General features: G+C 39.9%; 2 protein-coding genes across 2 annotated transcripts in view; one reads left to right on the top strand and one right to left on the bottom strand.

Moving 5' to 3' along the window:
* The first annotated feature begins 1,217 nt into the window (after positions 1 to 1,217).
* Positions 1,218 to 6,851, top strand: AGR2 (anterior gradient 2, protein disulphide isomerase family member). The gene is made up of 8 exons (XM_010116826.2): positions 1,218 to 1,251; positions 2,879 to 3,013; positions 3,265 to 3,328; positions 3,417 to 3,469; positions 4,430 to 4,503; positions 4,897 to 4,960; positions 5,874 to 5,957; positions 6,568 to 6,851. Exons 2-8 carry the CDS (start codon positions 2,887 to 2,889, stop codon positions 6,615 to 6,617), a joined length of 516 nt encoding a protein of 171 aa, XP_010115128.1. The 5' UTR covers positions 1,218 to 1,251; positions 2,879 to 2,886; the 3' UTR covers positions 6,618 to 6,851.
* A 3,031-nt stretch (positions 6,852 to 9,882) lies between these two features.
* TSPAN13 (tetraspanin 13) overlaps positions 9,883 to 23,005 on the bottom strand; it is a 16,766-nt gene continuing 3,643 nt past the window's right edge. Inside the window, exons 2-6 of the mRNA XM_086742441.1 lie at positions 15,006 to 15,173; positions 13,623 to 13,703; positions 12,652 to 12,765; positions 12,201 to 12,311; positions 9,883 to 10,745 (exon numbers count right to left, since the gene is read on the bottom strand). Of these exons, the coding sequence (XP_086598567.1) occupies positions 10,671 to 10,745; positions 12,201 to 12,311; positions 12,652 to 12,765; positions 13,623 to 13,703; positions 15,006 to 15,173 (549 nt within the window). The 3' untranslated portion in view covers positions 9,883 to 10,670. The remainder of the gene's footprint in view (positions 10,746 to 12,200; positions 12,312 to 12,651; positions 12,766 to 13,622; positions 13,704 to 15,005; positions 15,174 to 23,005) is intronic.

Here is a 23,005-nt window from a genome sequence, read left to right as displayed (position 1 = left end):
AATATACAGAAACAGAAGTTAAAATGATTGGCCTCCCTGGGAGCTTTGGTTTCACCCTTGTAATAAGTCAAGTATCTAAGCAAAGCTCAGCATTACTGTGCATTTGTCATGACCAGCATTTGTTTGGTTTTTTTTTGCTTGAGTTCACCGTCTTGCTTCTGCACCCTGTTTTCGTAATTACTATTAACAGAACATTAAAAAAAAAAAAAAAAAACCCACTGTGACCCATAGCACTACATTCTCTTAAGCACATTCATTAAAAATGGGTTCTGTTAGCAACCATCAGAGAGCACTGTGAGTTTTCAAACAGGAAAATCCATATCTGACGGATTTCATCTATCCAGCTGAGTAATGCTAAGTGTTCACTGACCATGAACATGTGATTTTAATCTCACGGAAATATATGAGGCATGCACCAAGAAGAACATACTTTAGTTTCAACATACATTGCTGAGGACAGAACTGCCTTGACCTCAGAGGAAGGACCATCTGCAGTCAGTGCCAAGGTAGGGGTGGCCTTCCAGCCACCCAAAAAGGTCTCTTTTCCCTAAGTGTTGTACTGTATTATATGTGTGCCTGAAACATAAAATGGTTGATTTTCATGTTGTGATTAAAAATAAATGTCCACACAAATAGTAAAACATGGAATTTGAAATACACTTACGAACACAGTTTATTGTTACAGCTTCCAAATACATTTTTGTGGAGATCTTTACAAACTTTCTTTTCGGTTTTGTTCCAATTTTCCTGTGTGCATGTGTACAGATCTATATAATGTGCATAGTTAATGATCTAATTAACATCTAAAGTTCTGAGTCATCAATTTAACTTTTTTCAGAGGACTAAAGGAACAGCAACCTGCATCAATTTTCCAGCCAATCAAAAAAAGACAAATCACTCTTCAGGCAAATCAGGAGTCTTGACTTAAGCTTACCTGGACTTGGATCTTTGCCAACATTTTAAAATCGCCTTTCAAAAAATGTCACAAAAGTCTATAGAAACATCTCCGAGCCTCAGATGCAGTGTCTGCCAGGACACTGTAATGTTATTTAATTACAAACTTAATCCTGAATGTTTTGGAGGGGAAAAAAACTGGAAAGTTTAGCTCTTTCGAAGTAGTATTCAAATGCAAAGTTTGTGGGTGGGGTTGGGATGTGTGAAGGTGCATAAATAGGCAGTAGGAACGGCAGCGTAGGCATTGTAACCAGGAACACCTTCACACCCTGGCAGGTGTCTGGGAGAGTAAGCAAGGTAAGGCACTGCACGCTTACGGCTTTAGAAAGTACCTGGGGGAGCTGGGAGCCTGGGCTACCCAGGGCCGGGGCCGCCGGTCAATGGGAAGAAAGTACTGCAGCAACGTAGGCACAGTTCGGCACAGCTTGCTATGAAGAAAAAAAATGTGTAGAGAAATGTTGGCTTTTTGTGGGAGAAAACTTAGCAAAAGTGCATACAGGCTTCCAGAGGCAAAGTTTTAAAGAGCCGATTTAATGTTCCTCTATATTTGCTTTCTGCTTTCTCTATGAGCTTAAAATCTGCCTGGTCTTTGATTTCCTGGCTGTCCCATACCTTCATAACTTTTTTTTTTTTAAAGAAGTGTTATTTCCACTATACAGCTTTAGCCAAAACAACCCTTGAGGCGACCCTGAAAATCCACTGAGTTTTCTTCCTTGCCAAGGAGATTTTTTCCTAAGGCAGAAAGGCAGCCTGCTGCAAAAGTCGTATTTCATGCCCTTGAAACAGTGACTCTTTGGATGTCTGAGGTCTGTGGACATCCTAGTAGGAAAGAGCACTGTATTACCGAAAAACTTGGTTAGTATCTCCTCCTGCAGTTCATACCTAGAAAAATGCTTTTCTTTCCCTGGACTTTCCTTTTTGTTGTCCAAATTTTTTAAAATGTCAGCCTGTTGTAATTTTTGCATTAATCTTTTAAATTTTCTATACTGCTTTTGGAATATTTTAGATTTTCTTACTGTACCCACTACATTGGTGTTCTAGTTTCTAGGAGAATATTTAATGAGAAAACATAGGGTCATGTTAGTGTGTTTTACCCCTTCAAAGCAGCATCCCAGCTGAAATGCTGAGGAGCTTCCCATCCTCTCCATTTCTATGCCCCAGAGTCCAGCTCAGGAAAAGCCCTCTGTTTCATGTTGCTTAAACCAGCAAACTGCATTTCAGTTCTCACTGTTCCACACAGCAACCCCTGCCCACTCTTTTTATTATAGATTCTACTGGTTGGAAGGATTAGATACTTTTGAGGGGAAAGATAAGACTGGAAGTTTCAATAACACCATCAAGCTGTGCCTATGCCAATGGCTCACTTTAAAGCCTAGGTTGACATTTTGACTTCTCGTTTGAATTGCTCCTGCTGCAAAACGGAGGAAGAGCCAAGACAAGATATTTTTTCAGCACCCGGGCTGCTAAAGTGCTTGGTTGCTGTAAGACTGGGAGATGGAGGTGTAACTGTGAACTGATTAGGACTTGAAAGTACTTTTGGAATTGCCAAAACTCGGTTGTTTTACTGAGTAAATTCAATATATGTGAAAATAAGAGAGAGAAACTAACACCTAAGTGCCCATTTTAAAAGGACAAGAGCCCAACAACATGAATAGGGTAGTTGAAAGCAGCCGGGTCCTTCCCGGCAGTTTGCCAAGCAAACCTCTCCCTTCCTTGAGGTCGCCCCACGCCCAGGCCCCTGCCTGGAGCAGCTCCTTTCAGGCCTGACTCACCCCGCTGCATGCCTGTGACTTGACCTGCCTGTCCTTATCTGCTGTGTGCCTCAAAGCGAGCGGCGGCCAGGGAGGGAGGACAACAATGTCCCATTTTGCTCGGCGGCCAGGGAGGGAGGACAACAATGTGCCATTTTGCTCGTCTGTTGCAGGAGCAGTCATGGAGAAGAGTTACATGTCCGTGTTCCTGCTGCTTGTCGCCATCTCCAGTGCTCTGGCAAAGGATGCGGGCAAGGAGACAAAGGAGACTACCACTAAACCAAAACTGCCTCAGACACTCTCCAGAGGTAAAAAAAAAACAAAGAGAGATAACAAACTAAAAAAAAAAAAAGTGCAATCTGCTAAAATTTTGGTTACTCTGCTGTTCTAATAAGTTAATTTTCTTGCAACTCATTCTGCATTTTTTAGTATTTCCTAGCACCTCCTCCCCCTTTGCTCCTGATTTAAAGCCCTTCCCAGCAGACGCGGGCCAGGGGCAGGATGTGAACCCCTGGCCACCGGCCCTGCTTGTAACGCACTGCCTGTCCTTGCCCCACAGGCTGGGGAGACCAGCTCATCTGGACACAGACCTACGAGGAAGCCCTCTTCCGCGCCAAGCACAGGTACCACCCCACGCCCCGCTCCACAGCGCCCCACTCCGCACCTCCTAGTGCCACCCCCCAGCCCCTAACGAGGACTCTTCTTTTCCAGCAACAAACCCCTGATGATCATCCACCACTTGGATGACTGCCCACACAGCCAAGGTAAACCCTTTGCACTGGAAGGGAAAAAAAAAAAAAAAAAAAAAAAAAAAAAAAATCACCCGGTTTTCTGTTTCTGGATAAATGCTGCTTAAAAAAAAAAAAAAAACCAAGAAAACCAGCCACCATTCTGCTTGCTGAGTGAAATACTAACAGCATGCAGAGTATTCTTCAAGTTGCTGTCCCACATAGGTATTTTCTAATGTGCAGAGATAAAAATGGTATTATACAAGATGGAACAGACACAGAAATGAGCACAGGACCTGTAATAAATCCGGTTTTGGTTCACATCACAATCAGTCAAAAGCAAGAGCAGGAGTAGTGAAAACCAGTAATTTATTGGAAAGGAAGTATTCGGCTTTCAGTATCATTGATGACTGCGACTGAATCTGGCCAGTGACTAAATCAAAGCAGGCTGAAACTGAGCTTCTCTGGGACTTCTGGTAACTGGGACTGCTCTTTTCCCAGTGTTCCTGAATTTACCCAAGGGCCCTTCTTTCTGCAAGCCAATCCATGCGGTGAGACCTTTGTGTCCATCCATAGCTCAAATAACTCCAGAAGGATCTTTGTACAGGTGTTAAAATCCTTCCCAACATTTCAGGCTGAAGTCCTACACACTTTTGGAATTGTGTATTGTCAGCACCTTAAGGACTGAAGCCAGAAACTGCAGTGGTAGAATAGGAGGTTTGAAGGCTCAAATGCTCAAATTCCAACTTCAGCAGACAAATCTGAGAGCAAGCTGCACTATGTGAAGGGAGAAGAGACAGTTTGTACCATTATAATTACTCTTTAATGCAGAATATAAATAAATTGATCATCTTCCAGTGGAATGAACTTAAAATCTTCATTTGCTGTAATTGTACACTGGGAATTCTCATTTTGATTCTATCACTTCGAATTTCTTTTTCAAGGACAACATATTTTAGGGCATAATTTTAACTTTCCCATTTGTTTCCACTCTAGCCCTCAAGAAGGTCTTCGCTGAACATAAAGATATACAGAAATTGGCTGAAAAATTCATTCTCCTGAACCTTGTGGTAAGTTTCCCAGCTACATTTCATTAAGAGAAAGCAATAAAGTTCTATTTTTAATTATGGTTTCTCTAGCTACAAGTAGTCAGTTTAATAGCTGTGCCTGGCTAAGAAAAATGGCTAGTGCTGAAGCATAATAGATTTAGCAACAACCCTCTTTCATCTGTAGCTATCACAACCTCAAAATATGAGGGAATTTAAAGTTTAATAATAACATTAACTGTTGTTATCAACTTGCAACTCCAGCTGTTAAAAGACTGCATCCCAGACACTGAATGTTTTAAACTGCCAACTGTACTATTCCAGCTGTATTTCATAACACAAAGTACAATGATGAAAAAAAAATATTTATGTGACATACCCTCCTTGACTGAGAACCTTATCTGTTTTTTTTTTAAGTATGAAACCACAGACAAGAATCTGTCACCTGATGGCCAGTACGTCCCTCGGATTATGTTCATAGGTGAGTACCTCCAGCATCAAAGCTCATCTCCAATTTAAGCCCTAGCTGCACTGTGCATCTCAGATCCTTGGGTTTATTAACATGAATTTATTCTATGAGAAATATAAAATTTCCAGTTGGTTTTGTTGGATCAAATTTCAAAGCAACCCTGGTAGGGTCATCAGCTTCACAGGTTGAGCCTTCCTTTCTTGTTGCCTCCAGGAACGATGTAAATTTTTCCATCGTGTCATCGAAATGACACGATGCCACAGTCACTGGAATGGGTAGGCACCGGCTCAGCCTTGCTTATCTGTTTATCTCTAGAAATACTGTAAACCCACCAGGTTTCGGTTTGTAACACAATCTCAGACATCACAGGAACAGCAGTGACCCTGGAGGCTTCAAGGGCTGATTTTCAAACCTCAGTACTCAATTCTGTGCTCCACCAACTTGCATAAACGCCCCCAAAGCATTTGTGTTTTGGAGACGTACTAGTGACTGTGCACGCATCCAGGTATTCCCTCTTCCAGAACAGATACGTGGCCTTACACACTGCACGCATGCATGGTTAACAAATACCTGTATAAATCTAGGACAAAGACATTTTCAACAGACCAAAGCAACTGACATATTATCTCTTCCTTTATTTTTTTCTAATAACATTTGTAGCCAGAAAGCAGCGCCAGCTCATAGAGTTGAGTGAGGCGCTATGCAGTGGCACAGGGTGCAAGGCTGATCGACATCAACCAGAATTAACCCCTTCTTAATAAATCCACACTTAGAACTGAAATGCCAGTGACTGTGCAACTAACTCGGTTGTCAGGGGAAGAAGCAAGCAGAAGCACAGAAAGTTTATTTCCTTCTGCTTGAAGGTTAATCCTGTCATCCTGTCCTCAACAACTTCTCTCATCCTTTTTTCTTTTTTTTTTCCCAGATCCTTCCCTGACTGTGAGAGCAGATATTACTGGAAGATACTCAAACCGTCTCTATGCGTATGAGCCCTCTGACATTGCGTTGTGTAAGTAGTGTATTCTGGAATACTCTGAAAGCACTCATGCTTTTCACACAAGGAACGACACCAGGCATTACAAAGTCTTGCAATCAGTACTTGCTGAAAGACGGTTAACCAGGATTAAAATTAAACAGGATGCTAGCCTTAAACTCAGTGAGGTGAAGAGAACGATTGCAGAGCTCTGGAGCGTTAAACATCCATCTGTTTCACCAGAAAGCAGACATCAGTAGGAACCTGCCTCATTTAGCAACGTTTGCTGCAAGCAGCTGCGAGAACTCTTGCACACAAGGCCAGCCAGGCCAGGTCAGGAAACCTCCTGGGAGCAGGGAAGGGTTGTGTGCCATGGCCCAGCCTCACCACTGCACAGCTCCCGTCTCTGCCCTGTGAGCATCCGTGCATTTGCAGTAATAGACATACGTTCTCCCCAGTGAAAATGAAACAGATGATGTTCACAAAATGCTTGGAAGAGGCTGTAGAGACAGTGCATCAGAATTCATATAGCAATAAGCATGTGAACAAGTGTTTTAACAGTAATGGCATTTTCCCTACAGTAGTTGCCAGCAGAGGAATTTGTAAAAAAAAAAAAAATTAACATATATGAATATTTCATTTCTAGTGTATTCAAATATGCAGAAAGCACTGAAACTCCTGAAGACTGAACTGTAAGGGGAAGAAGAAAGCCCTTCAATACTATGAAGTCTCATCTTCCACCTCTTCTCCACTCATTGAAACTGGTGAAGAACCTATTTAGGGTGGTATTTAGTGATGTATAGTGCTGGTTTATATACATAAACACCAGTTTTACATTAGCACTTTTGTACTGGGCAGCATTTTTGAAAGCTGGAGGCTTTTAATTTAAGCGTACAGAAGAATACTGTATGATCCAACTGTAAAAATGATTTTTTTTAAGAAATAAATCCATTTCAAGTGTTTACATACAGAGCGTTGTTGTGTTTTGTATTTTTTCCTTATCATCATCTACCATTATTAGCAAGACTATAACCACTGTCTTACTTGGGACTACCAATTAGTTACAAGAATCTCCTTTATCTACTCGACCCAAAGTTCACTTCCCAGAGCTGTGTATCTGATATAAACAAAAAGCTGCTGCCCATGCCATCACATTTTTTAATAGTCTGGTTTTGTAACTCTACTGAAACACCATCATTTTATTCAGCAAACATACTGATGCTATGGATAATACCCAGCAAATGGATATGAGCCATATTCTACAAGGGCCTACTAGCCTACATGCTATAGATGCAAATACACAAGCTAGATCAGCCTGCAAGTATCAAGAAACTTATTTTTTAATTTGAAATTTCATTTTTTTGAACTCAATGCTATGTTTTCATAGTTTGCTCTTCACCTCAGCTATATTTTCAAGAATTTTAATACATAAATGGTCAACTTAATTCTGCTCTTTTCATTTTCTCTTCTAAATACAGACTATTTAAGTCTAGAGATGCACCAAGTTAAGCAGCTACCTTAAAAAAAAAAAAAATAAAAAAAAAACCCAACCAAAAACTTTCCATTTCTTTAGAAAACCCGGGAAAACTATTTCTGAAGTGTATATCCTCAGTAACTTGGAAGTGGATAGGATGAATGGAGTTTCCAGAATTCCATTACCATTTATACAATTTTTAAATAACTAGGCCTAAAAATAATAATGCATGCTAATAACTCAAGCACATCCCTATTCACTTATCAGTTATAGATTTTAAGCTACATTCTTACAGGTCTCAATTTAAATTATGCAAGCTTTTTCTTTCTGTAATAAATAGTTATTTTCATGTGAGAAGAGTCAGATGCTGTGCAGTAGTATCACCATGTTAGTTAAGATCTGGATTCACTTTCTTACACAGATGCAGAAGAATTACATTTTATTATTTTATAGCCAGTTATTTTTATGTGATAAAAATGTGTCTTGAAAGAAATCAAAACAGGTTTCTACATTTTCCAGAATAACCAACTTTAAGAAAGCCGTTACACTTCAATGTAACGGAGGTCAAAAGACACAGAATGTAAGCATTAAAAATGTTCCAAGTTAAACCGCTTCGTTATTTTGATACTCTACTGCTGTAAATAGCTTCTACAAAATACAGTTATAATTAAGACCAACTCTCAAGCAGTCAGATAAAAATTAAAATGCCTCTCCATAAACCAAATAAAGAACATCTTTATATGACTAAAACTATTTTTTCAAGAGGAAAGACAAAGCAATGAGCAAAGCAAACTTCAAAGACAAAGCCCACCAAGAATACCTATAAATAATAACTTAAAAAACCTCTATTTCAACACAGCGGAACACTCCCTGTGTACTGGCATGCGAGCCAGACCTCTCCTGAGGAAGGGTATTCTCTCCCCACACCGCTCCCCAAAGTCAGACTCCATGTATTTTATTACCTCCCCTTAAGAATCAGGTGCTGAATCTACATTCCTGATGTGAATTTCAGGGTTTGTGGGGTTTTCTAATTTTAAATCAAAATATTAAAGAGACAAAGCATTACCAATATGATAGAAAAACTTCAATCAAACCATATGATCCATTGATCTGTCTTTTGACTACTTAACCACTTAACTACTTCACTCTAAGGGTTCTGAGACATGAGAGCTTCTAAAGGAGTAACATTTTCAGTATTTTCTCAGTGATGCACATTTACAGTTCAGTACCATATTTATGAAACCAGACCCACCCAAAATCTAAGCACTAAAAACAGTTAGGAAAAATTGAAGCAGCAATGTGGTATTGTTTTAAGCTTCATACACTCTCTCCATAGGACTCCTTTAATTTATTACAGCAATGTACAAAATACAGAGCCTATCTAGACTAGGAAAATTAACTGTTGCTAAAGACAGCCAGGAGATGATCACCATCCTCTTGACATGTACCAAGAATGGCTTGTTAGTTGCTTTAAACAGGACAGCATTTGGGCAGGGGGAAGCTGCATACATTTACATTATACTTCAGTAATAGCCTGAAGGCTCTTGAAGTCTTTCAGTACACGAGTGGGCTCTTACACTGAACGTATGAGTATGAGCTTGAAACAGGCACCAGGACTTCTCGGCATACGACACAGTCACTCACAGATCAAACACCAGGAGATGGCGCTGAGAGCAGACGCTGAAGAATCGGCTACACCTGAAGAGAAGCTGTCTTCAGCACGTCCTTGACAGCCCTCTGCGTTCAGGTTCAACTCTTCCCATTTAAAACCTCAAAACAATTCCTTCTTTAGGAGCACTGGGCACATGAAAGGCTGCAAGTGTCCTGACTGGCATGTATTTCAACTTTTATCTGCCTCCTTTGCAGGAGTAAGGAAGCATCTCCCTAGTAAAGGGAGACCGTATGAAAAGCCACTTCTGTCTGCCCTGTCTTCCTTTCCACTTTGCTCATCTGCTGTACTCCTTGGCAGATGGCCTTAATACTCTTTTCAGGCCACAGCAGCTGCCTACCAGAAGCAGCAACTGAATGAAGAAAAGGTGCAGCGCAGGCCTTCAATTCAGCATGATTTGAAACAAATGGAACATTGTGCACCTCAGGTGTTCAGATGTCTGATGTTCCAGCTGCTGCATCACTTCTGTTACAGGCTGGAAGAGGGACTGTGCTTTTCTTCAGCTCAGACAACACTTACTACATAGATAACGTACCATTCTAACTTTACTTTTCTTGTGGAAAAAACAAACAAACAAACAACAAAAAACAAAAAAAAAACCCAAACAAACAAACTACTGGAAACTTTTTTTTTTCTTTCTTTCTTTTTTACACATCATTCAATCTCTCATGAAATCAAGACTGTTAGCTGGATAACAGAGGAATATACACTGCTGAGTTACTACAACAATAATTTTACACCATCTGAACAAAAAGCTGCACAACTTTCCAGACATCAAGTTTCTTACATTAAAGACAACAGACCACTATTGATTCTGATGCTGTGTAAATACTAAACTTCATTCACTTGTCAAAGAAAAAAGAAAAGTTTCAAGTTCATCAGCTGCAGATTACATTCTCCAGGTTTTCATCATTCATTGTTCTCATACTGAAGACATCCATTAAAAATTAAATAATTATTTTTATTCTCAACAAGATTCTAAAGCTACCAGAAAGCCAAAACAAAGAGGGAAGGGGAGGAGTGAAGACTACAGTAGTCATTAACATGTACTTATGTGCATGACAGAAAATAGTATCTTTAGCTTCTATTTTTACCTTAACAGGAAAGTGGGAGACCATTACTAAGACAAAAAAGTTGACCAGAGTTCATCCTAAAGCATAATCAAATCATACAGTCCAAACATCCACCATATATTTTTTATAATTTTAATGAGAAATCATGTGAATTTTTGTAATCAATGAATACAGCAGAAAATACTTTTGGGTTTTGGTTTTTTTTTGGACACCAAAGAAGCCAGTAGAGCTATAAAACTCACTGTGCAGAGCTCACCACATCAATTACCAAAGTCTTAACAGAGTTATTTAACCAGCTCAGAGCAGCAGTTTGACTCTGCCCAGCTAGTTAATGCACCAATCTACTTCAAGATAGAGATTCTTAGAAGAAAAATATTGGGGAATTAAATATGAAAATGACAAATTTCTTACGGAAATAAAGTTTTCCTTTGGGTACATGTAGAATCTTTACAATGGAGAAATACTAAACTATGGAGAATTAGTATTTTGAAGTAGAGGGTGCAGAGAGAAGATTCAGTCCTCTAATAAACTTCTCAAAGAAATGCACTCGGGTTTGCACGAGGATCCCTTTGGTTCCTGTATCTATACGTCAGCCAGACTCCAAGAATCTGAAAACAAAAACCAAAGATATTATTAAATGGAGGGTCTCCACCCCATCTTCCATAAGTTTTACAGAATTTGTTTTAAATACAAAATCCTGACAATGAATTTCCAGAATCTCCAGATATTTAGGATATTTTGTTATTGCTAAAACTGCACAACCACACACCAGCTTTCTTAATTAGAAAAAAGAATGCACCTTCTCAGAAAGAATTCATACCTAGCAACAGAGAGAAGAACAAAACAAAAAAGCCAAAACTGTATCCGCAATGCAATGCAAAATATTTCCCACAGGCATGTCTAGCGTTAAATTATTCTTCCCGCTCCTCAAATGATAAATATTCATAAACTTATTTTTAGTGTAATGAGAAACAAATCCTCCAAATTGTTTAATTTTACAGTTACCATTTATCTATAAGGCTATTTTTCTCATACATTTTCAAATTTTGTCATTCCCCCATCCACCTTCCCCCTCCCAGCAGCTTCACATTTTTACTAAAAAAATTGCAAACAGATGTCAGACTGATTCTGTTTAAGTTGTTATAGTCTCCTGTTGCTGTTCTATCTATAAACCTTCTGAAAACCGCACTAAGCAGTGGAGTATTTTTCACAACCCCACACTACAGCATGTAAAGACCTGCTCTGAGGATTTTTATTCACCAGTCAATGAAGTAAGTATATGTATCATATGGATATTAAAGCAAAGAGTCAAAGACCTTTTTAACCTGATGTTTAAAATACAGTTCACTCATGAAACTACATCTTTGCACTAGAGGAGGCACAACAAAAAAAAACAAAAAAAAAAAAACCCCACCAAACTGTTCTCTCTCATTAGCCTCCTTTGGTTCTATTAATAATAAATTGAAATCGCTTTCCCCAAGCCAAGTCTGTTTTGCCCATAAGGGTAATTTGAATCATCTCTCCCCATCCTTACCTCAAACCTCGAGCTTTTTGTTATATTATCTCTCCCCTATTCACTTGGAGCACAGAGAGAGTGAGCAAGAGGGTGTGTAACTTGGTCCTGAGCTGGGCTAAACTATGACGATCTCAAAAACAAAAAACCCCAAAGACTGCGTGTGTGTGGGTGCAAGTGTGAAGCACAGGGGAACAAGGTAAAGCAAGAGCACTTTTTTTTATTACTTTTGGAGAATGGTAAACCTGAACAGCTAACTTTCTGCAAAACCTAAACTTTACAGCACCATGTTTTAATGTGATATCTAGTTGCAGTTTGTAGTCTAAATAACGACGTTGTAAGAACTCCCAGTGCTGAATAAAAACAAGCCCTCCTTTTGGCAGGCTTAAGCAAGCTGATAGCCTGGAAAAAAAAATCACCTAATTATTTGACTCCTGAGATAGTACTGAGAGTTCCTGTAATAAATCCCTTAAAATTAATTGTTTCATAAAATAAAGCCTTAAAAGTGGGGGGAAAAAGCACTCACTTTTCTAACTTCCTACTCACTTACCTCTGTGAAACTGAAGAAGAGTCCTATGCCTCCAACAAATCTCAGCACCATTCCAGAATATTCTTCTATTATTGGCGCACACGGTTGACACTGGCGACTTCTATAACAATCCTGCAGCAGATACAAACATAGAATTGCACTTCATTGGCTTATGGCATTTTATTGATTGAAAACATCTAGTTAGCTCTACAAAAGACTGCCAGTCACGGACAAAACTCTAGCAGTTTTAAAAGACTCCAAAAAAGTACATAAGTGACAATGGAGTACAACCTTTGTAGGGTGCTGTGTGATTATGTTTCCATAGTAAGTTAACTGAAGAGCTTCGTATTATTATAACAACTTCCTTACACATATCTTAGAAAACTCTTGCTTTCTACAGCTATGAAAACAGTTGTACATATTTGAACAAACACAATGAAGTTTTAAGTTTTTTCATGCTTGAAGAACTTACAGAGAAGCAGGTTTCATTCAGATCAAAAACTCTGAATCCACAACAATTCAGATTTCTCTCAATATCGGCTCTTGCGCTGTTAGTGTTACTCCATCCCACTTCTAGAAGTTTACTCTAGAAGACATAAGCAAATACATATTAATTGAACCAGTTTGCATTTCATTGGAAATCAACATATTAGGCCAAGTTCATAATTCCCTAACTAACACCTTCAGATCCTGAAGCCTAACAGGATAATATATTAAGGAATGATGTGAATGTTCGAACAGCCTGTATAGCTAATGAAACAGCAGGACCTAGCAGCAGCACATTCATGGCTATAATGCATTTTCTTATTTTCTTTTTCCTAAACCTGATAAGAGCACTTGTAATGGGACATGCAACTAATCTAACTGGGACTGCTTAGATTTTAAACAAAAGTGCACTTACATGCAAAAGCTGATTAGTTACTCACTGCACCCTTGCCTGCTTCTTATGCAGTAAGAATTAACCTCCATACCCCAGAGAAGCTGGTTTTACTTTCACACTTAAGAGTCACCTCTGTTCCTAATGCAGTTACAACCTTTTCAGTTACACAAGAACCATTCAACAGCTTTATCATATTTATGATATGATTACTGCAGATTTCATAAGCTTATCTGGAATTGCTGAACAGTTGACATTGTCAAGATATCATACTGCTACATTTGTGACCATAAACCCAGACAGGAAGCTTAAAATCAAAACAGTAAAAAAAATTAAAAAAAAAAAAGACAGCTGAAAGTAATTTTAGGACCCAGATGTATTTCTCTTTCTAGCTACCAGAGCCAAGCACTGCCTAAGTCCTTATTTAAAAGGACAATGCTGATTTTCTTAAAATACGCTTTCCTCATTTTGTGGAAGACTATATATAAACATATGTGTGTGTGTATCCATATATATATACAGTGTTATGGTACAGACTAACTTAGAAATCGGGAAACTCTTCTTACCTGCTGCTCTTTGTTCAGTGCCAAACAGGCACAGGAGACAGAAAACTGGACAATAAAGACTAGCAAAAGAATAATCATGTACTGGAAACAGTAGTTAAGGACATAAAAGCAAAATTAATTTGAAAGTATAACAGATATGTCTAGTGGTATTCCTTAGTTCACTGGATAGCAATAGGTCCTTTAAAATAAAAACTATAGAAGTAAATTCCAACTGGATGTGGAAAAGACGACCCTAATAACATTCCAGAACTCAATCACCATACATTACCTCTTTTTGGCTACTGCAATACATAGCTAGTATTTCTGGGTTAGGTGGGTAAGACAACATGAGCAGAAGTTAGTAAAAGGAGCTTTGAGAGAGAAAAATCTACAGTCAATTTCTCCAGCTTTAGGGACTCACATTGACATTTCAAGATACTTCACTTAAATGAAGTAGCAAAGAAAATACTTTCCTGGGTATTGCACATTCAGAATTTTTTTCTTCAATGACACAGTCTTGTAATTCATTACAAAATATAATTTTAGCCTAGATTTTTAAAAAGTGAGAGTTGCTTTTGAAACACAGCGGTCACACACTTTTGGACTAATGCATCTAAAAACAGTACAAAACAAAAAGAAGAAACTTTGATACTACAGATCACGTTTTGAAAGTCGGGCACCGTCTTCACAATTTAGCTGCTGTTTTCAGAGGCAGATACTTACGCAATTAAATTGTTTGTAAAGTGGAGGTCACTACTTATTCATAGACTGTAACCACAAAAATAAGAATTTTTATCTGATTGATCTCTTTTCTCATCCAAACAGACCAGTTTTGTTATGCAAGGCAGTACCACAGACTGCCTAGAGTGTCAGTAAGCATAAAGGTGCAGCAAAAGACACAGAGGCCTGTGCTCATTTCTAGCCTGGGTTCACAAATAAAGACTAGGTATGGAAAGAAAGTGCTTCTTGATAGCCTGTATTATCCACAATATATTCCCTTGCCAGCTACAACCAGCTTGCTATCTGAAAATATTACCTTTCTCTACCCTGAAACATTAACAGTTGACACACTCTAGCTTGATGTAGGGTTGAACACACAATAAGAGGCACCTATGACACAGTGACCCACTATAAAAATCTCTAAAAAAAATTAAAATCTTTTAATTTTTAGAAAGAGGAGACATGCATACTTCTGTCTTCAAAGCACAAACAAGGTAGAAAAAAGAAAGTTGGAATAAAAGTTAAATGGGAAAAAAGTTTCATTTAGACTGCACTTGACCAAAATAAGACTCTGAGCTTCTATTGTTTCTGAAGCACCTTCCAAATGAGTTTCAGCTGACAGAATGTCAGCTGTTTACATGGCTGGAACCAAGCTGTGATCCATGTAATGCATTAGAAGGATACAAAGAATAGCAATACTTGATGATGTTTCACAGCACCAATCAATCCAACTAAGGCAATAAGGAAGAGGAAGACTCCTACTGCAATTACCACTCCAACAACTCTGAAACTAGAGATGAGGCCAAAGCCGATTCCCCATGCCGCAATTCCAATCAGCAGCAGGCTCACCAGCTGGAGGGAGGAGAAAACAAAAAGTTAGCTTGCATATTAAAAGAGGCTCAACCTACACACAGTTACATTCTTTACATTGAAGTTGCCATCAGAAAGGTGCAATTTTTCTTTCCAGTGCAAAGAGAAGCACAACCCTAAACAAACCAATCCTCCACTTCATTGTAGAGACAACTTCAGTTCCAGATAATTTAAGGCACACCTATTCTTCAACACTGTTAATCTGGAGCTGCAACAACTTCATCTACCTACAAGTCAAACTACATTGCATTATCTGTGACTGACTAGAGACACTGAAGTGTAGATTATAATAGAATTGACAAACAAGCTAAAATAATTGGCTTTAATCCACAGAATGGAAGAATGAAAATTCCAGATGTCTTCTGAAACACAGGCAGTGTTTTTAAAGAAAATAGAATGTACAGATCCGAATATGTAGAAAAGGGCACTTTGCCAAAACTTAATGTAATCAGGAACACAGATGTATCAATTATTAAGAGAAGCTTCTACGTAGCTGATGATGTAACACAAGAGTTAACAAGGTCACACAAGAATACCTTTTAGATCTGTATCTCAAGGACTTTATGTAGTAAAACAATAAATGTGTCCTGTCTCCGCTACATATTTCTTCAATAAAATAGCTTTACTACAAAGTTAATCCTGTTTCAATACCCAACATGCTCTTCTGCCGTTTCCTTCCTTTTAAGGATGGTATTCAGGAAAGGCAGGCAGAATCTGTCCCAGTTAGTTTACTGGGATTTATTGTTTATAGGCGCAGGAAGCTCCAACCTTTCCTGTTTCCATGCCAACAACATAGAACAAAAAAAAATTCCAACATGAAATGATGCAGAGAAATCTGTAATGAGGTACAGCAAGAGGGAAACAGCAGATAAACCCAACCCAGACATCCAAGACACAAGATACCTAACGCTCTTTTTTGAAACAGTTACACCTATGTGTGACACATCACCCATTGCATTCTCAGTTAAATAACACCAATTCAACCACCAACTTTTAACATTCAAGTTTTAGAGCCATCAGTCTCATTTTCAAGCCTTACCTCCATAATACCAAGGCTGTACTTTCTCTTCTTTCACGTGACAAAGTTGACCACTGTAACTCCTGAAAATATCTGGAAATTCAGTACAATCACAGGTCTGCGATACTGGGCTCTGGCTGGCAAATTATGTGAAAAAACTGTACCCAGACAGGCAGATACATGATTTTGGCCAATTCTGGCCACTTGCAATTGTGGAAAACTGACCTTGTACTTTAAAACTGAAGTGGAGACTGCAGGTTTACAAGCCATTCCAGAAACAGATTTAGTATTAAGTTTACTGCCTCCTCCACATGTTGACTGACAGATGAAATTATGGTTATTTGTTCATTTTCAGGTTTGGATTAGCTAATCTGAATGTTAAGCAATAAAACTATATACATATATATATATATTTTTATAGGTCTATAATGTGAAAACCTAAAGTAAACACACACTACTACAAACAGGAAAAATAACTTTAGCTGTTCTGGGAAGAGGTTTTACATGTTCGTAAAACAATGCAAGGCTCACAGCATTAGCCACTGTTTGGCCACTCAACAATGTCTATTGCAGCGTTTAGAAACAAAAGGATTTAAATGCAATATTTCTAAAAGTGAAACTGCTAAGACTTGGTAGTAAAATGTACTTAAAACAAAATCAGTGACCCTAGCTACTTTTTAAAGTAGTAAGATGTACATTCTAAACATACAAGCTTTATTTGCTTATTAGAAAGTCACATTTCTGTTAAAGAAAGGAAAAAGGACTTTCTACAGAGCTTCTGAGTGTCATGTTTTATTTTACTGAAACCATGTTTCACAGCACAAGAATTCCCCAAGGAAAAAAAGCATCGCTTACACAAACCTAGATTTGGTCAGTAACACTTCAAAGTATTTGCTTGACAAATCTACCAGAAACACATGAAATCACAGTCCAGGGACAGGTTGCCCTGGGAGGTGGTGGATGCCTCATCCCTGGAAACATTCAAGGCCAGGTTGGATGGGGCTCTGAGCAACCTGATCTGGTTGGAGATGTCCCTGCTCCTTGCAGGGGGGTTGGACTAGATGACCTTTGAAGGTCCATTCCAACCCAAACCATTCTATGATTCTATGGTTAGGACTGATACAGTTTCACACAGCAGTTTCATCAGTAAGCTGAAAAGGCATGGGGCAATCGTCTGGTAGACTGAATGACAATGGGTTGGACTGCTGAACTTAAAGCGTAGTAATCCATGGCTCAGCATACAGCTGGTTGCAGGCACGGAGCACCCCAAAGGCTGATACTGGGGCCAGTATTATACAGTATCTTCATCAACAGTCTGGGTGATAAGGCAGAATGAATCCTCAGAAAAATAGTGGATGATACTAAACAAGGAAGAGCAATTGCCTCTCCAAATAGAGATTCAACTCAGATGGACCTTGATAAACTTGAAGAAAAAGCCAACAGGAACCTCATGAAGTGCAAAATTCTGCTCCTGGAGTGCTTCAGTGGAGCCTGGGAACAAATGGGTTGAACAACAGCCTTACCGAGACAGACCTGGGGATCACACTGGTTGCCAAGTTGAACACGAGCCAAGAGTCTGCTCCCATTGCAAACAAGGAAAGCCAAGAAGAGTGCAATCAAAGGAAACTCAATGCTGGTGAAATTGTAGCTCAAATACTGTTTCCTATTTCAAGCCTCCCAGGTCGAAAAGGAATTTGAGAACCTGGAAAGAGTCACCAAAATGGCCTGGAGCCTTGAGGATGATGCTTGAGAAGCAGATGATGGAGCTGGGTTTGTTTACTCTGACAAAGAGGCAGCCCAGCCATAATCTAATAGCAACCGAAGCTGAAGGCACATTACAAAACAGTGGAGGCAAACTCTTCTCAGCACAAATAAGAGGGAACAACCACAAGTAGTGGGTTGGGAGATTCAGATGGACACTAGAAAAAACACCTGCAAGGTGCTTTGGTGCCATACTCAGAGAGGTTATAATTTTTGTTGTCTACTGAGTCTTGGCAATCTCTGACAAAGTCACAGCTGGCAAATGAGTGTTACTTATAATCCTGCTCTGAGCAGGAGCCAGGGCAGATGAGCCTCAGAAGTCACTTCCAACCAAAACTCCCACTCACCACTGCCAGCTCTTCCACTATGAAAGCTTCGCCGCTCTCCACATCAAAAATCAGAGTTTTAACCAGCAGATAAGGGACAGCTTTAGCACTGATCAAGGACTCTTCTGTATCATCTAGCTCATTAAACAGACTACCACCAGCTCCTAAACCCAGTATCAACAAAACGCCTTCTTACACGCGGTGTAAATGAGCAATAAATTATTCTTCAGAAGTACTTACACAGCTTCAAAAATACAAGTCTTGTTCTCAGAAGATATTTAAAAAGTCTCATTCACTTAAGGCACGTTTATATAGAAAGTGAAAAGGCACTAAGAGCAAAAGAATATACTACAATCTCAAGCTGGAGCAGTCTATCTCAGAAAGATGCTACAAGCACATACTGTCCACAAACCAGAAAAGCAACAAAGAGCTATGGCAAGCATGTGTATGGGGGTGGGGGGGGGTGGGGAGGGGGAACGACAGCTGCTATTTTAAATTTAATATTCTCATTTACTACATACTACCTTCCCTATCAACACAAACTCTATCAACCTTATTTAAAAAGCACACGTGCAAACATGGGCTTAGCATAATCTAATATATAAACTCATCAATTTGAAATTAAGTAAATGCTTTACCAGAACAAACCTATAGGCAGCACAAATCCTAAGGGAAGAAAATCAAGCATCTTGCCAATAAACAAAATGTTACTCCAATATCAGCATCTCTACAGAAGTTATTTTAGGGACTATAAGTTCAAAATCAGTGGAATGGATCAGACTCTACTTAAAGTGATCTCCAATGTATTTTTGTACATATATAAACACATACACACACATTTGAACTTCACAGAAGTTTTAAAAATAACAATTTTTAGACAAAGAAGAATTTCTTTGCCGCAGAGGTAGTCATTACAAGTTTGATTGTCCAGTTCTCCAGTTAACTTATTAACATTATTAAAGCAATAGCTTTTATAGTACTTGTTGGGGTTCTCTTTCCCCTTACTGCTGCATAAATTACTACTTCTACGAAAAAAAAAAAAAAAACAACCTAAAAATTCCAAGTTTTCTCTATTTTTTAAATCCAAGTTCTCCTGTACACACAGCTACTCATTTCCCTCACTCCTGTACTGGAAAAACATATTTCTCTTCACACTTACCCCGTGCGTACTTACCCACAAGCTTCTAGTCTACATTACAAAAAGAAACCAAGATATAGACAAATGATTTCTCTAGACAACGCCAGTGAGAAACAATTCAAATGCAAAAACCAGTTCCTCCTTCCTTCAATAGAAAGCCACAAGCAAATCTGTTGTTTTGACTATCAACTTTTCAGCGTTTCAGCTAGCTTGGACTGCTTGGTAGAGAGGAAGTCATATGCAGAACTTAGTGCTCTCACTGTTTTCTTATAGCCTCAGCCCAAAACGGAGTTAGTAAAAATTGCATTTCAGAACGTAAATTTCAAGAACTACAGCCTCACCAATCCCCAGGTAAAGAGATTATACAGCATTTACACTGGTATCAGCAAAGGAAATATTTACAGAATAGCTGTCAGGCTGGATATGGAACAGGAACTAAAACCAGAAAGATTACACACATGATGAAACACATTCTCCCTAACCTCTCTCTCCACATGTAAGTTTGTATTTCACTTCTTTTAAGGGGGCTTTAAAGTTTAAATCTAAAACGGTATTATTTTAAGGTAGAGATTTCCACCACACTCGCCTACAACTTCGCCAAACATTTCTGCACAGCCACAAAGCAGAGAATTTAGAAGACAACTCTTCTGGTCCCCTGCATTTCATCTAAAAACACATTAAACCAACATACAGTATATAGCGATGCATCTTTAGCAAGCTAAAACCAAGCTAAATTACCTTCCATCACAGCTGTAAGCTAGCCAAACTGTAACCCACTTTGTCTCCTTACAGTACTACTTCAACTCTACTGAGAACACAGTAAAGTCTGAGCAGTAAGGAAAGCTCTAAGTACCTCCAAAGAGTTTCTAACAGAAAGCAAAATCTTCCACCTTATTTAAATGAGCAGTGATCAGTAGTCTGGTTACTGAACAGCCTTGAAACACATGATGTGGAACAAGCAATTTATGTGAAAGGCAGCATTCCTGTCTCTTATCATGAAAGCCAGTTCTTTCATGACATCCAAGTTCACAGTTCTTCAAGTTATTGGCCAATAATTAGGATCAAATTGTTTTTGACCATGTAACAGGCTTCTTTCATGTTAAAATACCAGTGAGATTTAACCCTTGTTTTATACTCCCTAGTCACTGGAAACACAAGCTTTCTGCTGTGTAGCACAAACAACTATCTTCTGAAATGTTTACCTTTGCTTGCTTGTTTGTTCATTGTTTTTGCAGAATTTGTGAAACATTTTAAGGAAGCTCAGTGATCCCACAGATCCTTCTTCCACACACACACATCTCCCTCAACACGAAAACAGTAGAAAGAACACAACTAATAATATAAGCTACCAAGCTACTACAGGGCATTCAAAGGGCTTCTTGATAATTGTGCTGGTTTTAAAGCGTCCACTTGCACTGCTAGGATGGCTGAAAATATCAGTGGTATCAAAACATACCATGCTCCATATAGCCTCCTTATCCTGTGCCCTGTTATTCTCCAGTTCTTTCACTAAACGTGGTCTGCCTTCCTAGCTGCAAACGCCACTATGCGCTCTGTGCAAGGCAAGTGAAAAAACAAAACCCACTCCTATGCAGCCTACAGACCCAGCACATCTCAATTCCAACCCGCTACCACAAACTGCTGTCACTTTGGTCATAAACTGACACACAGTATAGCTGAGGGCATTCCCAAGCACTGACAAAAACTCTTAAGATATACAACTAGCTTTTTGCTGCAGTCACTGTTCTGTGTTCTCAAGTGTGGGCACAGAAATCTTCCCAAAAAGCCAATAAAACCAAAAAACCCCAGACTAAGCTAATGTGACCAACTGTCGTAGTTTAGCCCCAATCGGGACCAGACTACACAGTCTCTCTCTCACTCCCCCCACCCTCCAAGAGCATAGGGGGAGATGATATAAGGAGAAAGGCTCAAGGTTTGAGATACGGACAGGGAGAAATCTTTCAAGTTACCACTATGGGCAAAACAGACTCGACTTGGGGAAAACTATTCATGTATTGCTAAAACCAAAGCAGGATAATGAGACAGAGAACAAGATAACCTCCCCCCACCCCTCCCTCTTTCCAGTCTTAACATTATCTCTACCTCCCCCCCCCCCCCCCCCCCCCCCCCCAAGCGGCACAGTAGGGAAGAGGGAATGGGGGTTACGGTCAGTTTATCACACGTCACTTCACGCTGCTATCTCCTCATCGGGGGAAGAACTCATGTTGCTCCCCTGCTCCAGCGTGGGGTCCCTCCCACAGTCTGCAGTCCTTTGTGAAACTGCTCCAGCGTGGGGTCATTTCTTCCACGGGGTGCAGTCCCTCCAGAGCAGCTGTCCCAGCGCAGGCCCTCCACAGGCCACAGCCTCCTTCAGGCATCCACCTGCCCTGCTGTGGGGTCCTTCATGGGCTGCAGGTGGATCTCTGCTCCTCTGTGGACCTCCATGGGCTGCAGGGGGACAACCTGCTCCACCATGGTCATCACCACAGGCTGCAGGGGAATTCTGTCCAGGAGCGGCATTACTACTCGCCCTCCTTCTTCACTGACCTTGGCGTCTGCAGCTGTTCCTCTCACAACAAATTCTTCACAACAGGCAGGCAGACTCCTCTCAGGATCTCTTCACAATTCCTCTCTTCTCCTCTCCACTTCTTGCAGCCAGGTTCAGCCGAGTTGGGCCTTAATGACTGCCCAGCGGGAGGCCAGAGGATGAGGCCTGCATGGCCTCCCCCTCTCTGCCCCTGCTCAGCATCTTCACATCTTCTCCCCTTTTTTTTTCCCCTCCTGTTTTCCCCTTCTTAAATACGTTATCACGGAACATTCTGCTACCAGAGTGCCTTGGCCAGCAGTGGGTCTGCCCTAGGCCTGGCCGAGTCCACTGAACAAAGGGGAGCGACTTCTAGCAGTTTCCTACAGAAGCCACCACCCTCACTAAACAAAACCAGAACACCAACATTAACCTTCCCCGCCACGTACCTGGGAGCTTCTGTACCACCATTTTATTTATGCACCAAGATCAGATAGCACAGCTTATACTGCCGCCTTCAAAATGTCCTTGAGAATGACAGAAATGGCTCCAAGGGAAACCTGTCCCATCTGCTGAGCATCCAGGTAGGACGATGAGCTAGACCAGTCCACCACAGGCTGGTCTCCTAAATACTGACCGGAGCCCATCAGACACAGCAAACAGCGGGCTATTTCAAAAACACTGCTTTGGAAACTGATGAACAAATCAGGACACTTAACAGGCAGTCTAGAAAACAAGTTCAGAGAGCAAAGTATTACAAAAAGTAAATGATTTTGATAAAAGTACTTTCTAGTGTGAAGAGGAAACATGGATGCTGTTGTGGAATGAACTCTATGCTACTAAAAAAATACACACTTCTAGTGGTAAAGGTACTGTACGTTTCACTTTAAATCAAATGGCCACTCTAGGTGTAAGAAAAACTGAAAGCCTGCTTATCAAAATAAGGGCAAGATGTTTACATACTGACAATAAACAGTTCATGTTTGCTGCTGCAGCAATAATTAAGTAGCTGCTTGGGTGACAAAACCAGCACACACCATCCAAATG

This window comes from Chlamydotis macqueenii, chromosome 2, assembly GCF_036417535.1.
Source record: "Chlamydotis macqueenii isolate bChlMac1 chromosome 2, bChlMac1.mat, whole genome shotgun sequence".
Classification (NCBI taxonomy): Eukaryota; Metazoa; Chordata; class Aves; order Otidiformes; family Otididae; genus Chlamydotis; species Chlamydotis macqueenii.
This window is presented reverse-complemented; position numbering and strand designations above follow the sequence as displayed.

Bases quoted from the DNA above. Each gene is read 5' to 3' on its own strand.
- AGR2 (XM_010116826.2), top strand. From the start codon at position 2,887: ATGGAGAAGAGTTACATGTCCGTGTTCCTGCTGCTTGTCGCCATCTCC. The intron at 3,329-3,416 runs GTACCACCCCAC...CTTCTTTTCCAG, and splicing joins CTCTTCCGCGCCAAGCACAG to CAACAAACCCCTGATGATCA. The intron at 5,958-6,567 runs GTAAGTAGTGTA...TTTCATTTCTAG, and splicing joins GCCCTCTGACATTGCGTTGT to TGTATTCAAATATGCAGAAA.